The 18,477-nt window shown below is 39.1% G+C and overlaps 1 protein-coding gene across 2 annotated transcripts in view; it reads left to right on the forward strand.

Moving 5' to 3' along the window:
* The first annotated feature begins 3,527 nt into the window (after positions 1-3,527).
* The window catches only part of LOC124392867 (venom phosphodiesterase CdcPDE), a 55,250-nt gene continuing 40,300 nt past the window's right edge, over positions 3,528-18,477 (forward strand). Inside the window, exons 1-3 of one of the 2 annotated variants that reach the window (XM_046860122.1) lie at positions 3,528-3,542; positions 10,550-10,624; positions 14,841-14,928. In XM_046860122.1, coding sequence (XP_046716078.1) covers positions 3,534-3,542; positions 10,550-10,624; positions 14,841-14,928 — 172 coding nt within the window. In that variant the 5' untranslated portion in view covers positions 3,528-3,533. Of the gene's footprint in view, positions 3,543-9,693; positions 9,713-10,549; positions 10,625-14,840; positions 14,929-18,477 lie in introns of those variants that run through there. The other variant, XM_046860123.1, reaches the window with a different exon arrangement.

The raw sequence follows: 18,477 nt of genomic DNA on the forward strand, positions 1-18,477 counted from the left end.
CTCGGCATGGCCCATAATCCTTTTCAGCATTCCTACCATAATGTATGTGTGAGATTATCACGTTTATGTATGCGTAATAGAGCCGTACCACTGTCTCCTGGCTGTGAGGTACGATTGCAAAGAAAAAAGAATGACGTGCCGTCCCGCTTTTTCACCTACTGCCCCCGCTCTCTAGGTTAAAACTGTGTATGCCTTGGGAGTGAAAGTTCATTTCTGGCCCAGAAAACTGTAACCAAACATCTATAAAAAGTAAGAGATACTGATATCCAGTGCATACAGCATATTATTGCAATATCATTTAGTTGAATCTTTGAATTCCTACGATTGCTACGGATATAAATACATTTGTTAGTAATTCCAAACTCCTCCTCTAAGCTCAGTAGCTCTGTAGATTGGGTTTTCACCCAAGTTTGCATTATGAATATATTCTCTAGCACCTGTAAATGCTGATTCTTAGGTATAATAGGCTTTGACGGAAGACTTCATTGAGAAATATGCAAATGAGGCAAGAGATACTGATATCCCAGCTTTATTGGGAGTTATGCTCAATATGCAAAGTCAATAAAACTCCTCGAAACCCCTGGACCACAGGGTGTTTAGGGCCTCATTTAGTGACTAGTGCCAGTTCTACCAATTCTCATGTCTTGAAATCTAAATTAACAAGCAAAAGCTTACTGAATAACAAATGCAACCTAGTGCAAACTCATACTACATACAGTACTACATCAAGCTCAATTTTAGCACTGGAATAACACCAATATATACGCTAAGCTAGACTATTAAATCTAAAATACGAACAGATGACACATGCTTTCACATGAAAATTTTAATTTAGTGAGAAGACTTGGATATAGGGACCAAGGACAAATATAGGGAGGCGGCAGCGTGGTGATTAAGGCATTGGACTTTGTATCTGAAGATCGTGAGTTCAAATCCCAGCCACAGCAAGGTGCCATTCCTGGGCCCCTGAGCAAGGCCCTAAACCCCATAGCTGCTCATTTGTATGAATGAGATAAATGTAAGTCACTCTAGATAATGGCGCTTCTAAATTCCAAGCGCTGATTCTAAATTCCCTTCTAAAAGAGAATGTTGTACGAGTTTGAATGCTACCATCCATGGCCAAGAATCCAAAAAAGCAAAAATAAGTCAGTGCTTTTAAGAAGGAAGATATTATATGAGTTTAAATGCCACAGCCATCCATTGCAGGAGTATAAAGTACTCTATCGCTTCTATCAATCACTTGGATGGGCACCACTGGCCTTTTGAGGAGAGATATGTTTTAGCAGAGGATAAAGGCTGAGTCCAAAGAACACTGTTTAATTGGCAGTGATGCCACTCGACACGGTACTCTATAGAACTAGTGTTATCGTGCATGGACCCCATTATTAGAAAAAACAATGTTTCATAGTCCAGTGCTTCTATGTAGATGTGGAAAAGACCAGAAGTCAGTTGAAAAATGCTATGTGAAGTTATCAAAAATTATAATCGGCAACATTTTCCACTACCTTCATCTAAAAACCAAATGATCTGTTTGGAAGAACGATGATTCTCAAAGTTCCAGACTCTTGTGGAATCTGTACCATGGTGCATTAAAGATGCTCTGGTGGTTTGTGGTGGTCTTGCACTGCAACAACACTGTTTCCAGCTTCAATTTCTTTCCTTCAATATATTTAAGCAAATATAACTAATGCTAGCTAGCAACTTATATTTGTCAGTGACATGACATTAGCTAGCTAAAAATAGCCACGGGAAAGGAGTTTACCTTTACATTCACTAGCCTGATTAAACAACAAAGCGCGCTAGCTACAAGACGAGGGCCGTGTTCCGAATGCAATCTTCAGACTTCAAGAAAATGTCATTCAACAAAACATTCATAGGTTTGACTTCAATGACAAGCCAATGCTACCAGTTCTTTATCATATAATTCTTTTTTTTTTGTGAGTTGTTTTATTTTTTTTCTTTTGTTATAATTGTGTGCTACACTGCAAGTCTAGAGAACGTAATATTATCTGGTGTGATTAAAAAGCAAAGGCTAGATAGCAACACATTCATATCCTGCACCTGTTCACATGTTTATTCCTATATACCTGTCATGAATGTTCATAGAAATATCATTATGGCTAAGGGCTGTATGTGTGGTGTATAAAAATGTTGATTTCTAGATGCTAGTTCTAAATACTAGAAAGACTAACCTGATATATAATAAATGGACGTTAGAATTGCTAAATACGATGATGTGACAATGTCTTTTTATTTCCTGAAGTGTACAAATAATTTACTGTCTATAATAGTTAGATCACATGACAGTGCAGGGTCAGATCAGTTTGAACTGTGTGTGTGTGTGTGTTAGCATATTTAGCCCTGTTGTAAGCAGGCCTTTTTGGTTAATGGACTATAAATACAAAATAAATGCTGAAGCTATCAAAGGGAAGCCAATAAACTTTCGGGATAATGTGTCCTATCTTTACACACTTGCTAAGACAAATGAAACGCTGCCGATAACAAGGCCGTAAAAGATCTTTACTTAGAAGAAGCACTGACCATTAGCTACAAAGTACACATCATTTAGAGCAATAGATAAGATATTGTCTATATTGTAGGATGTGCAGTATATAGATACAAGAATTAGGACACCTGACATTTCTAGCCATATGTGGTTTTTTTTTTTTTTTTTTTTTTTCCAAACGGTTACCACAGAATTGGAAGCACACAATTGTATAGGATGCCTTTTCCTTCACTTGAACTAGGAGACCAAAACCTGTTCCACCAGAACAACACTCCTGTGCACAAAGTCAGCTTCATGAAGATATGCTTTACATGGACAGGAATATCTCCTGTTATAGAGCTCTGACCTCGACTCTATTGTACGGTGGCCGAGAAGTGCAAAACACTAACAAATCTGAAAAGAAATAAACAAATGCAAAAACAAATGAACAAATCCGAAAACACAATGACAAGTCAGACAAACCGGAAAAGGTAGGTATAGTTTGTGAATGAAAACTTACCGATCATTGGACGAGACACCTGTCATTCACCTGTATATCTTGACTGACAGGTGTCATGTCCAATGATCTGTAAGTTTCCATTTACAAACTATACCTACCTTTTTTGTCGTTGTGTTTTCGGATTCGTTCATTTGTTTTTGAATTTGGTGATGTGTTTTGAACTTCTCGGCCACCGTACCCTTTGGGATGAATGTGAACTCTACATCACTACATGACTTTACCAACATGCTTGTGGCTGAATTAATCTCCACAAATTTCCTTAAAAACTAGTGAAACTTCTTCCCAGAAGAGTGGAGGGTATTAAAACAATACATGAGGATTAAGTGTGGAAAAGGAATGTTCAAAAAGACCCTATGAATCCTATGTTCAGGTGTCCCCAAACTTTTGACTGTGTCTGTAGAAGCATGATTATCAAGAACTTGTACTCAGTACAGTGTTAAAAAGTGACACTTGTGTGAAAAGTGTGCCTACGTCTGGCTTCGTCTCCATAGCAATAGAGGCAAAGGATCATGGGTAATACTGACAGGAATGCTAAAGGTAATCTTTTTTCCCGAATTTCTTTCAGAGAATAAGGCAGAAAATATACAGTTAGGGTTAGAGTGAGGGTTATACTATAATAAATTTGTTTGTCTCAAGTTAACGCAGTGTCCTAAATTAACAGGAATATATTTACTGTATTTTGACTGGAAAGAACCACTGACGATGGTTTATAATAGTAAATAGTTTACAGAATATAAAGCAATAAAAACAGGGTTAAAATCTCTTGTTTAAATGTTAAGTATGCTTGAATGTTATGCTTGAAGATTAATGTTATGCTTGAAGATTAAAAGAATTAATGACAAACTAGAAAAAGCAAAACAGTGTAGTAGTGTAGTATCCAGTGGCAGAAAGAAAACCAAAAATACTATCTAGTGAAATACATTTCATAGAAAGTCGTCCTTAGTGACACGAAAAAAGAGGGAAATGTAATAATGATAACAAATAAAATTATTTAAAACCTGTAATAACCTGTAAAAAAAAATTGTGAAATTTACGGTAATCATATGAGGCCATACTTTATTATATGTCTTTCACGACATTAAAGTCTTCTCGTTATCACAACTCAATTTTCCTGTGATTTTGACTTGATATGAAATTGACTACACGTTCAGAGCCGCTATATTGTCTATAGCGAGTAGGTTGCAGACCTGACAGCCTCCTTCTCAAGTGTCCTACATGTGTAAGTTGTCAATCACTGACAGACACAGAGCTTTTTCAGTCCCTGATCAAAGTAAAAGCGAACGCGATCATCCAAGATAATTCTGCCTCTAGAACATGCTCTTATGCCAAATACACTGAGAAATGAAGTACTGATTACATGGAAACAATGCTTTTTATGTTGAGATCATGAAAAAAAAATTTTTTATGTCCAGAAAATGAAGTCGCGATTATGAGACAACAACTCGTTCTAAAAAGATGGAGAATTCGAGAAATTCGAGAATTTTATGGCGAGAAAATGATGAGGAGAAAACAACCAGTTATGTCAACATCACGAGAAAATAAGGAAGGAAAATATAATTATACAGCATGTAATACAAATTAATGACAAGTAAAAGTGTAAAACCATATTTCACCAGCATTTTAAAGCTAACTGTACTTATTTATTTAATAAGAACTGGATGATTTTGCTTCCCAGAGTATGGAGTCGTCGCTGGGTGATTAGGTCTGAAATCACATGCCACACATTTGCCTTAAATATGCAGTCCACATTTTTAAAAGTCTCTCCTCAAGAGCTATTTCACACACCAGGCCGAACCACATGCAAAATGTGAGTTGCAACAGAAAACACAGCTGTATCCATGTCACAGGATCTTATCTATAGAATTAAACTGTCAACCAACTTCAATAAAACTTTATCCCTACACGGACTTGATCCTGCTATAAATTTATTAGAAATTACGCAAGCATATGGGATATCAGTGTATTTATTACCCCATACTTTATAAATATAAAATTTACATCACAAATGTTCCTCTGGTATCCTCTGGAATAAAATGCTGTGAACGTGCACTCGTCAAGGCAAAATGTGTCAAATTAGACCCCTAGGGCCAGGGTCCCCAAAATACGGACAGAGACGACATTTGAAAATGTTATAAAAATATGTTTTACTTCTATCATATCTATATTTGATAATAAAGGTCAAGGCACTGATCGCTGGAACTGTTATCAGCAAAAATGCATACTGATAGTTTTTCCGGGTTCTGGTCCGCTGTCATAATGAGATCGGCCTCTAGAGGCGCATCAATGACAGCATGTGCTGTTTGTTTTTACACTTGAGACTTGCTTGCTGCATGGAGAAAACTATAATGCTTATTTTTAATTTATTAATTATACGATTATATTTATTAATGAATATATTTATATTTATTTTCTTTAGCACATTTTCATTATTCAGTACTGTTTTCTTTTTTATAATTTTTTTATAAAGTTCACTACTATTTTACATAGAGTGTATTGTATTTTATTTTTGTATATTATTTGGTTTTTATCCATTATCCATTTTAAAAGCTATCAATTGATTCATCGGTATATCGGCAAGTACGATACAACCAAGTTATTAGCATGGCCTAATTATTTGTTCGATTTACCCACAAACAAGACGCATATGCCTGAGAAAGTAAATGTTTTTAATTTCAATACAATGAATATATAAGCAATGTTGTTATTATAGAAATAATGCTCTTTTAATAGACTCTTTATCTCTTGAAAAATGTAATGCTTATTTGTAGGGTGCATACAAATCTAGCATTAGGAGGCATAATAAATACAATAAATAAAATAATAAAAATCTCAACAATAATACTGGTGGTCACATGCGTCCCATGTCATTTTCTATTACAGAAATTCGGCCCCCCCTTGTTAAAAAAATAATAAACTATGCTGCCCTCATAGAAAACTAGTTGCTACAGGGTGTCTATGCTTGAGAAAGTATGATGAGGTGCCCTAATGGCTGCCCTTCGAATAATAAACCATGAATAAACACCTTCTTGTTTGTCACTAAATGTGGGACAACATGACACCCTCTGTGGTGCCCTCTAAGGTGACCTTCCAGTGTTATGTGCATGTTATTCATTTATTAACTCGTATTAGTATATGTGTTTTCATTGGCCAGGTCGGAGTCAGAGAGAATTTAGAGCCTATTCCAGGAACCCTTAGCATGAGGCAGGAAGCCCCCCGGCATTCACATACACATTCCTACACTTATCATCACCTACAGGTGGTTCATAACCACTTATCTACCCACTATCAGAGACTAGGAGGTTGGGGGAAGTTGAGGAAAAACCCACCGAGAATGTGCCAACTTGGGCCATTTAAAACCACATCAATGCCTATTATATGATCGAATTCCATTGAATTTGCTTGTTGAAATAAAACATATTGTTTTCCTTTGAACATGACGCTTTATTTGCCTGTTCGAATGATGGAACACAGCCCTAGATATCTAAAGTTTTTAGTTTTTTACTATGTCAACAAAACCTGAATGTGTAGGGGGGTTTAATGCCAAGTTAAATTCGAAAGCATCCAAACATGATTTTCTGTGGCCGAGATGGTATGGTGCGATGTGGAAGGCTGGGGAGATTGAATGCTCTGCTTCTGGGTGGTCTGGGAATGGAAACTAAAGGAAAATCTGTGGTAGCAGTGTTGGTGGTGGTGGTGGTTGAGTTTTTTAAATAAGTACTATAAGGAGGTCCATTTGGTATTTAGGATATTTGTCTAGACTAGCGATTGCGCCCACACACTGAGCTCCAGGGGTTGTTATGCTCAGGCACCTGATACCTCTGATTTCTATTTCAGTGGTTAATTTGAATGCGTCTGCAACCTTATATTTTGGGACGAGCTTTAAAGTATGTCTAGATGCTGCAGAGGTGCAGATGTGTGCTAATACTCATCTGCTTTACAGAATAAAATGTCATTGTTGGAAATATTGGAGGATCCTTTGAATCCCAAAAAAAGATTCAAACGTAAGATTGCTGACAAAAAAGTTTGTGGAAATTTAAAAAATAGTGTAGATAACATTAGGGTTATCTGGGTGTTTATATGTGTGAAAAATGTAACATGATGTGACATAAGCAGCAGTGATTAATCCATAGGTCTCATATCATGCACGTTAGCATACAGACTGCTTGCTTGGCTGCTAATAGGAGAGCACTAGCAAGTATTTGGGAACTGGCTACAATTGTACGCTATTGATCATGAACTAGGCTTTCTCTGCTGGCTTAAACTCACGATTACTGACTCACATTTTAATATAATTTTGTCCATAAATATGTATCAAATGATACCCAATAGTCCATCCATTTATTTATATCATTTCTTTCACGTGTTCTTTCAAGTGAGCAGCGAGGCGCTAGCTAAATACAAATCTATGTTGCTTGATGCTGTTGACCCTGATGCGGTTAACCACTCAGACTGCGATTTGGTCACTCCAAGACCAAGCAGGCATCTAGTCACTTTGGCATTTTCACGTCCTTTGTTTTTATGCGCACTAGTCAGAGCTTGCAACCCACGTCTGTAGCGAACTGCACAAGCTCGAATGCATTCGTGTGAATTTAATAGCTGTTGGCTTTTTCTTTTATTCCACAATAGCTGAGAGAAGAAATTGATTTGTCACAGATACACTTACAGGGACGTTAATAAGACAGACTTTCCAGGAAAAGCTGGTGGAAAAAGTCAGCTTAAACAGTTCAAACCAGTTTTGAACAGTTTTCAAGCTTTTTCCTAAACCAGTTATAAATCTTTCCTGTAGAATTTGCACAAAAACACATAATCTGTCTTCATTTCAAATCCTCAGGAAAACTGAAATGCACTGTAAAAAATACCCTAAAAACCCAGAATTAGGTTATGAGGTTAATACCGATGCTTCTGCTAGAGATGATGTATGTGGGCGGTGCAGCTGTGGCTACAGTGAAAGGAGACTTTTTGAATTGTGATTATTGCGCTTCTTGCTTTAGTTATGACATTCATTCTCGCTGTATAAGATTCCTGTCTGTGATGCAGCGCTCTGTTATACTGCGTTTCTCTATAATATCAATGTTTGATAAAGCTGTAGTGTCATAGTGATGGTTTTATGAGGTGGATTAATTCAGGAAGGACGTTAATGAATGCCTAGATGTAAAATGCATGTAAATGTTATGCATGCTGCAGTACTGTACATATATGTATATATGTGTGTGTATATATATATATATATATATATATATATATATATATATATATATATATATATATATATATATATATATGAAATTTATTTTAGCAATTGGATGTTATTTGGAAATGAAATGCTCAAATGCTGTTGATCTTTCTGTATTTTCTTGCCAAGCATTTGCAGCTCCATACTGGGTAAGGTTTTGATACGTTTAATACACTTAATACAGCAGCAAAATCATTTTTATAAGAATCAATGCAAAAAAAAAAGGCAGAACAGTGTGTAAGAAGGGGTCAACCCACAGGAAGTTAGAATTAGTGCCACATAATCTATTAAAACACACTGCTTGGAAACAATCTGAACTGAAATTCTAGAGGACAAGACTAGGCTGGTTGGCTAAAAGCTTCTCAGAGGTAATTTTCCATGCAGACCAGGAAGCTTCGAAAAACAAGGTGTTTTTTTATCTACTACCAAGCTCTGCTGGTAAGCCATAAAAGGCTAAACCTTTTCTTAGTGTTTCTCACATTCTAATGTATTTAACCTGTGATTTACAAATTTCAAGAGTTTGTGCAATGGATTGTTCTGCAGTGAGCTGATTGATTTTGGTTTTCAAATGTCAATTAGATCTGTCAGCAAGAAGATCCTTGTCCAGAGTACAATAAAATATCGGTCTATGAGTAATTGAATAAAGCATGAGCTTTTTATCCCTTTTCATTTCTCGTTGCACCGTAACAACACAATCGCTTTGCCTGCAAGCAATCAAATCAGCTCACTATACTCATGAAAAAAAAAAAAAAGAGAGAATGATAATTCTCATCATTTTGAAAAGCTCAGAATGAACTATTTCTCCATTCGATTGAAAAAATAATTTCAACAGCAACAGTCTTGTTGTGGCAACACAATGCAAAAAATATATTATGCCAGGTCAAAAACTTAATGTTTATTTAAAACATTAAAATGAGCAAAACAGTAAGATTTCATTGATTTAGTGAAATCACCCCCACCCCTCTTGGTGGTTTTCTACTGTATTTCTCTGTCTTTCCCCAAAACTTATCAATTTCACACAGGCTTCCTGTGTGGCAAAGAAATTTCCTTCTGCATTCATCCTAAACCACTGAATAAAAATCGAAACAACAACCATGAAACAGTGAGCAGTGGGTGGTCGCTTAGTGGTAAAGACATTGATCTTTGGTAACAAAGGTTGAAAGTTAAAATCCCAGGCACATCAATTTGAATTTCCTGTTCCCCTTAGCAAGGCCCTTAACCCCATAGCTGCGCAGTTTCATGAATTAGAGAAGTCGCTCTGAATAAGGGCATCTGTCGAATGACATAAAAACATTCTTTTGGCTTCTCCTGTTAGGGGTCGCCACAGCGGATCCTCCACATGTTTGATTTGGCACATGTTTTTACGCTGGATGCCCTTCCTAATGCAACCCTCCCCATTTATCCAGGCTTGGGACCTCCACTGAAAGTGGCTGCGGTTGGTTTCCTGACCAGGGATCAAACCCGGGCTGCAGCGGTGAGAGCGTTGCATCCTAACCACTAGACCACCAGGGAACCTATCTGTCAAATGACATAAATGTTAATATTATGAAACATAATCCAGAATGCACAACACATTGAACTGTAAAGCTGCGACAGCACAAGATCAGATTAGGATCAAGTCATATCAGCTAAGTTCTAAACTCGAAAGCTGCAGTGGGCACCGACTCGAATCAACTGAACAGATAAAGAGTGAAAAAGCTTTATCCTTGTGAATCTTGTGTTTTTGCTGTGATATGAAGAGTTGGAATTTGGTAGAACTGCATGAATCCATGAACCCAACCTGTCTGAACAGCTCAGGCTTCCAGCAATGGGGCAAAAGAATGTTTTTTGGCAGACACACTGAACTGAGCCTTTTAATACCACACACTGATGGCATATTCTCTTAGTGTGGGAGGTTGCAAGATTAAAATATGCCAAAATTAACCCACTCCTTCAAGTGTTATAATGCACCGTGTTATCTAAATACAATCCAGTGCTTTAACATTTAGAACAGTCATATCATACTTCTACAAAAACAGAATGACCTCAGGGCTTCAGGATCCACCCAAGCCAGTTAACAATCACAGTATCTTCTAAAGAGCAATAATCAAAATATAATCTATACAATATGGGAATATCAGCGATATCTACATGACATGAAGTTAATGTTTGCAGAGCAAATAAAATCATTACTGTGTCTCACATATACACACACACATGCGCACACACACTTGCACCAACACACACACACTTTCAAGGTTCCAGAGTTCATGCTCTGCTCACTTCTTTTACATTTGTTTGTTATCTTCTCTCATATACTTATCTCTTGCAGTTCTTTCCAGCAACAACTTTACAGACCAGCATGGATTTCAGCAAGACCCTGAAACACAAGAAGAAACACATTATTGTAAGTAGTCAGGGTCAGATTTAATCATTTTTTATTAATGTGGGAATATGTGTGTGGATAACATTAATTAAAACTTTTTTTTTTAATACAAACAGTAAATACAGTGGAAAGTGTGTGTGTGTGTGTGTTTCACGTTGAAGGAGAAGTATTTCTGGTCTGGATTGTTGCCATTGTCTACTGTCTCCTCTGTCTGGAAATGCCATCTCAAGCAATGTATTATTTGCACTTGACACTTGAGGGTACATTGTGTGCACAGGGATACATGCATACATATTTGTTCAACCAGGTGCCTTGTCATATGGGTTGCTTTCAAACATTTTGATTTTGTACACCTCAGAGATTTTCTTTTTAGCATATGGCTGTGTTCTGATATTTACCAGACTATAGGTAATCCAGTTAGTGATTACTTCAATTATTGTAATTGTTTTCTTATTTTTGTATCGAAATAGAATGCATACATTTTCACGAGTGTCCTATAATGAAGCTGTCGACCAAATGCATATATTTATAAATATACAAGGTGGTATCAATATTTCGAGACTAACGGCATTAACTGGTGCTATTATGACCATGTACATTACCGAATCTACTATTTCAAGTTAGAACAAAGAGCAAACGTAAAATTGTGGGCAAATCTACCACAGATTCCTTTGACATGACAAACTCTTGAGATACGGCGGAAGAGCAGAACGCGATGAGAGATCAGAAAGATCTTCAACGAGCTCAACCTCCGGAAATGTCGAAAACGTTCGGCAACTCATGCATAAAGATCATCAGAGAACAATCCACATGATCTCACTTCTGCACAGATTTGGCTCCTGTAGACTTTGCCCTCTTCCCAAAGATGAAAATCCAGCTGTTTTGACACTGTTGTCGAGATCTGGCGTGAATCGCTAAAGGTGTTTAACGTGTTTAGAAAATAATAAATAAAGTAATCAGTAAGTAAATGATTAGTAAAGTGTATCGGCTAACGGGAAGTGTAGCTGAGGTAAATAGGTTTATGCAACTATATGACTATATTAAATGTGCCAAAAATGGTTCACATTGTTTGGATTACAAAAATAGCTAAAAGTGTGCCTTTATTATAATCAAAAGTTATAGTGCAAACATTAAATGGTGTTCGTTTAGAGTTCATAGAGCAGATACAAAGTCCATAAATGTTTAACTACGTAGTTAATTAATTTAGTAGTTAATTATGACTCTCTGGTTCTGAATTGCACATCTGTGTCTACACTTGCTTCGAACTCCAGCTCCCATAATCCTCACCCAGTTTCCAGTTAGGCAGTTTCCTCTGGGAGGTGGAAGCTCAGTGGTTAAAGATTTGGCTTTTATAACAGAAGGGTATGAGTTAAAATCAATGCATTAACAAGCTATCACTGCTGGGCCTCTTTTGGATAAGGGCGTCTTCCAAACGCTGTAATTTTCCAAGTCAGATTTCAAGGTACACCATCATCACACACACTCTTTCATTGTACAAGCCGATTCTTCATTACAGAGTAAATACAGTTTCACAGTCCAGCACTGTATCTATCATGCACCTTATTTTATTAGGTTAGTGCTTTTAACCTCTTAGTTGTCAGCGCCGGCCCCTGAGACCGATGTCCCAATGTTCTCAGGTGTTAATGTTTAGCAATAGATTAAATAAAAAGGGACAAGATTTCAGTAATTCAGCTCAAATTGTGAAACTTGTGTATTAAATAAATTCAATGCACACAGACTAAAGTAGTTTAAGTCTTCGGTTGTTTTAATTGTGATGATTTTCACTCACATTTAACAAAAACCCACCAATTCACGAAATCAACAAATTAGAATATGGTGACATGCCAATCAGCTAATCAACACCTGCAAAGGTTTCCTGAGCCATCAAAATAGTCTCTCAGTTTGGTTCACTAAGCTACACAATCATGGGGAAGACTGACAGTTTTCCAGAAGACAATTATTGACACCCTTTACACGGAGGGGAAGCCACAAACATTCATTGCCAAAGAAGCTGCTGTTCAGAGTGGTGTATCCAAGCATGTTAACAGCAATTTGAGTGGAAGGAAAAAGATTTGGAAGAAAAAGATAAACAATCAGCGGAGAGAACTGCAGTCGTCGAGCAAAATTGATTCAAGAATTTCAGTGAACGGACTGAGGCTGGGGTCAAAGCATTAAAAACCACCCCACACAGACGTGTCAATAAATTTGGCTACAGGTGTCGTATTCCTCTTTTTAAGCCTCTCCTGAACCACAGACAACTTTAGAGGCGTCTTACCTGGGCTAAAGAAAAGAACAACTGGACTGTTGCCCAGTGGTCCAAAGTCCTCTTTTCAGATGAGACCAAGTTTTTATTTTATTTGGAAACCATGGTCCTAGAGTCTGGAAGAAGGGTGGAGAAGCTCATAACTCAATTTGTCTGAAGTCCAGTGTTAAGTTTCCACAGTCTGTATTGATTTGGGGTGCAATGTCATCTGCTGGTGTTGGTCCACTGTGTTTTTTGAAAACCGAAGTCACTGCACATGTTTAACAAAAAAATTTTAGAGCACTTCATGCTTCCTTCTACTGACCAGCTTTTCAAAGATGCTGATTTCATTTTGCAACAGGATTTGGCACCTGCCAGTGTTGGTGTGCTTGATTGGCCAGCAAACTCACCAGACCTGAACCCCATAGAGAATCTATGAAGTATTCTCAAGAGGAAAATGAGAAACAAGAGATCAAAAATACAGATGAGCTGAAGGCCACTGTCAAAGAAACCTGGGCTTCCATACCACCTCAGCAGTGCCGCAGACTGATCACCTCCATGCCACGTTGAATTAAGGCAGTAATTAAAGCAAAAGGAGCCCCTACTAAGTATTGAGTACATATACAGTAAATGATCATACATCCACTGCTGCAAATCTCGGTTTATTAGGAAAGAAAATGGTCCACTGAACAACATGCCATAAAGAATTTTTGCTCCAACCAAACAATAGTGTTGTAATTTATACGCTTATTCTTTTGTTTATGTCACAGAACAAAGTTTTCATATTGTTTGTATATGTTTGGGAATACCTTCTGCATTAATAATGACAACTTGCTGGTCAAAAAAACCCAAATATGGCTGGTAGAATATTGTGTTACAAAACAAATGGCAGGTGTCCAGGTGATGTTTAATATCAACCCCTATCATTTCAAAACTTTTATTTCCAGCCAGTAGCATTTTGGAAACTAAATGATTGATGGAAAATGTAGCCAATAAAGATTCTAACGATATGTAGGAGGATTATATTCCCCACGTGGGCGAGTTCTTAGTTTTATTACTTTTTAGAAACTCTTACTGGCCGAATCAGCACATGCTGTGGAGTCCTTGGATAAAAACATTTGTTTGCATCAGTTCCATTGGATGTAAGAGAAATGATACATGTGAAACCATGCACACCAGCAGGAGAGCCCTAAACAGATGTGAAGAATCAGGATGAATCCGGCAGGTCCAAAGGGATTATCAACCAGTCATCTGAGCCGATTATCAATCAGATTATTAAAGAAGTGTTTTATCATCAAGCCAATGAAGCCAAATTCCATTTTAACAAATATTACAATAATTATAAAAAGACCAGTGAAAGGGCATGTACTACTTAACCCTTTTCTTTTTCATGACAATAATGTGGTGTAAATTCTGACATAAAGATATTTCTTTGTGTGCTTGTCAGTCTATGTGCTGTATAGTGTAACCTCAGTGACGTTAAATAGACTCAGTGTTAATTACGGTAGCTACAGTAGCTTTTTTTCAGATTCCTGTCCCAGCTATGGATTCTGGAATTTGGAACAATACCTTAGACAATATGTTGTCTCAAACTCTATTACCATATATACTGAAATAAAGTCAACTTGCCTTCGAATCCTTCACTATAAGTAGTTTGTTTCCATTTAATTGAGAACTAACAGATCAAATATTCTGAGTACCATACTCTCTTTTCTACAATTCTCAAATTGTAAGTGGACATTGTAAATCCGAGTGTAAAGTATTTGAGTAAATGTACTTCGTTACTGTGCTTAAGTAATTTTTTGGTTACTTTCTAGTTTTACTGAGTATCAAAGTTATGGGCAACTATATACACTATATGTTAATTGATAGACTGTTGCCAACTACATTTTGCAACATATAGAGAAAACAGGTAATTCATTAAGCTGTGTGTGTGTGTGTGTGTGTGTGTGTGTGTGTGTGTGTGTGTGTGTGTGTGTGTGTGTGTTCATACAGATCGGCACCTTAGCTGTATCTGTTGTGACTATCATACTAGGACTCGGTCTAGGGCTTGGACTTCAGCTGCAAAAATGCAAAAACAAGTGTAAGTATATTGTTTATTATTCCTTGTATTATTAATATACTTAGAAAATAGTTTTCATATTCCAGCTTTGAGAAGAAGTAGTGCCAATTGAGCTACAATATCAATTGATAGGGCAGCTTCTAACTTAATGCCACAACTGTCAGTCAGTCGCACAGACACTTCAAGGGTCACCACTTCCGCTTCCAGATTGGCGCCATTGTTCAGGCATTGGCGCCGGAATGTTGGCCATCCTTTCTCTGTATATATAGATGACAACTGTATGCGCTCTCTGACAGATTTCCTTGTTTGGCTTGTTGCTTGATTTGAGACCTTCCAGCCTTTCTTTTTCTTTCGGGAAAGTTTATTTTTGGTTTCGCTCTTTTTCTGCTTCTCAGACATTTGCATCCTCTTGGACTCAGATTAGCTTTTTTTCTATTGCTCTGTTTGATGTCTTTCTATCTCAAACTGTTTTGGACTGTTTTTTCTTTTTTGCTTTCACCCCGTGCTTTATGCTTTGCCATCTTGGACTATTGGTATTAACCCCGTGTGTGCCAGGACCTAGTGTTTATAAGTATTCCTTTAGACCCTTTTCATCTGCCTGCGATTTTCCTTTTCTGACTCTCTTTGCTTTCCGGTGGCATCCTGCTTTTGGGTCCTTCCAGCCAGCCAGTCCTGACAGAACATTATGGCCAGCTATGGCCATATGATGCTCCTGATCTTCAGACTACTGTCAATGCTCTAGTCCAGGTCTCTGCCACACATGAACAGCAGCTCCAGGAGATAACAACGGAAGCTCATTCAGCAGCTCATTCAACACTTTGAAACTCCTTCCATAGCGGCAGGTTGGGCAGTTCCCAATGATCCTCCAGGCTCAGCCCGTACTTGGAGCTATCCTTCCACTGGAGCTGCACCTTGTTACTCAGGACGCTTCTCTGCCGGTCTCTGTTAGTGCAGTGCAGTCTGATTTTTAGTCTCCAACCATCCTCCTTTTCGACCGAGAAGGCCAAGTTGGCTTACTTCTCCTTGCTATTTGGACAGGCCCTGGGAGTGGGAAAATCAGTCTCCTCCTTCATCACCTTCTTCAGGGAATTCTGCAAGGTTTTTGGTTTATTCACTCCTTGGCAGGACACCACTCGCTCTCTGTTGTCTTCAACACAGAGCAACCATTCGGTGGCTGAGTCTGCCGCGGATTGCACCGCCTTATATGATGCCATTGCTTGGGGACTTTTAGCCCAGGTAAAGAGCTCACTGCCCAGGAACTCCCATCTTACCTGGATGCCTTGATTGACCTGGCCATGGAGATTGCACGTCAGCACATATCTTTAACTGAGAAAAAGATGCCATTCCCTGGAGCTCTGTCTCTACTGTGGAGAGGCCGATCATATGCAAAAGGACGAGCCACTTTCTTCTAAACCCTTGCTCAAGAACAGCATCCATTCCGGGGTCCAGGATCATTAACTGGCAGCCCTTGTGAACTCCGGTGTGGACTCAGAATTCATGGATTAGGACCTTGCCCACCAGCTAGTTCTGCAAACCGATCCTCTACTGGAAATCTTCCAGGTCCAGGCTCTGGATGGATATTACTTAGACAAAGCCACTTATCAAACCCTCCAGGACATCGAGCAACGCTGGGAGTGACTCACTTTTTTGGAAATTTTGTTGCCTCATGCCCGGTCATGTTTGGCTTCCACTGGCTTCGTCATCACAACCCTTATTGGACTGGTTTAGTGGCTGGGTACTTGAGTAAGGAACATATTGCCAATCCCACTGTCTCACACTTTCTTTCCCCACACTGGTCTCTTGTCCCCCAGAGACTCCTCCCGACCTCAGTTCCACTCAGCTCCTTACTACCTTGCAGCAGTGTTTTGTACAGCCTGGGCCACTTCCTTGCCCCCCCTTCTGGCCCTATGATTGCACAATAAATCTTTTCCCCAGAACTATGCCTCCCCTCTATTATCTTTTAATGCCCAAGCTGGCAGCCATGACCCAATACATTTAGGTCTCCCTCACTGCTGGCATCATCTGCTCTGGATTTTTATTGTGGAAAAGAAAAACAAGAGCCTTAGACTGTGAATCAACTATTTGGGTTTAAATACCAACACAGTCAAGACCCTTACCTGTTGCCCCTAATATTCTCTGCTTTGACTCTCTTTAAGGCTTTACTATCTTCTTCGACTTAGACCTCTGAAATGCCTACCACTTTGTCCACATCCGGCAGGGGGATGATTAGAAAACACTAATTTGCCAGCGGTATTCCGGGCATTAGTGAATGACGTGTTTAATGACACGTTGAATCATGACCTGTTTGTCTACCTAGATTGCATCTTAGTGTTCTCGTGCTCCATTAATGAACATGCTTAGGCAGCTCCTCCAGAATGGGTAATACATCAAGGCGGAGAAGTGCGAATTCCACGTCTCGAGCACCTCCTTTCTCACGTTTGTCCTCTCAGCTGGAAATATCCAGATGGACCTGGCCAGGTTTCAGGCGGTAAAGGACTAGCCCCAGCCCAGCACCTGGAAGCAATTGTAGAGGTTCTTGGGATTCAACAATTTCTACCGGCGGTTCATCAGGAGCTATAGCTCCGTCGCAGCCTCCCTTGAAAAACTTACCTCCGTTCACTGGGCCTTCAGCTGGAATCCAGAGGCTAAATGGGCCTTTACCAAGTTCAGGAGTTCACCTCGGCCCCTGTCCTGGTCGTTCTAGATCCTTCCCGGCAATTTGTGGTAGAGGTGGATGCCTCTGACCAGGGGGTTGGCGCCGTTCTTTCTCAAAGAGAAAGCACCCATGCATCATTTTTTTCCTTGCTGAAAAGAACTACTGTGTCAGTGAATGGTAGCTCTTTGCGGTAAAGTTGGCTCTGAAGAAGTGGTGTCACTGGCTAGAGGGGTTCGAAGTTCCATTCCTTGTGTGGATCGACCATTAAAATCTAGAGTATCTGCGGTCAGCTAAGCAACTGAATTGACGCCAAGCGCGATGGAACTGTTCCTCGGGCAGTTAACCTTTTTCTTGTCCTACTGGCTGGAATCTTGCAATGGGAAACATGACATCTTGTCCTGCCTGCACTCTCCTGACAATGAGTCTCCACCTGACACCATATTACCTGGTTCTGTTACCATCTGCAGTCGTAGCTTGACTCTCACCCAGGTTTAGCGAGCCACTGTTTGCCAACCTGTCTGCGAGTGCTGCCAGCCATGAAAACTATATGTGCCTAAAAGTTTGAAGTCCTTCAGTGGTGTCACAGTTTTCCCTTTTCCTTGTTTGTTACCTGGGCACCCCTCGCACCTTGGCCATGCTCCTACAATGTTTTTGGTGGCTTTCCATCCTCAGGGACATTTATATATTTGTCACCATCACTGGCGTCTCACTGTTTCAGGTTGTGTGCGGCTACCAACCCCCACTGTTCTCCACCCAGGAGCACAAGACAGCCTTCTCATCTGCCCTGGCCATGTTCAGGCACTGTTGGTAGGGGGTAAGATAGCCCGCACAGCCCTCCTCAAGTCCTCTCAGAGCTACGAAAGATGGGCTAACCGCAGATGCCGTCCTGCTCACCACTACTGATTCAAACAAAA

Source organism: Silurus meridionalis, chromosome 10, assembly GCF_014805685.1.
Source record: "Silurus meridionalis isolate SWU-2019-XX chromosome 10, ASM1480568v1, whole genome shotgun sequence".
NCBI classification, from domain to species: domain Eukaryota; kingdom Metazoa; phylum Chordata; class Actinopteri; order Siluriformes; family Siluridae; genus Silurus; species Silurus meridionalis.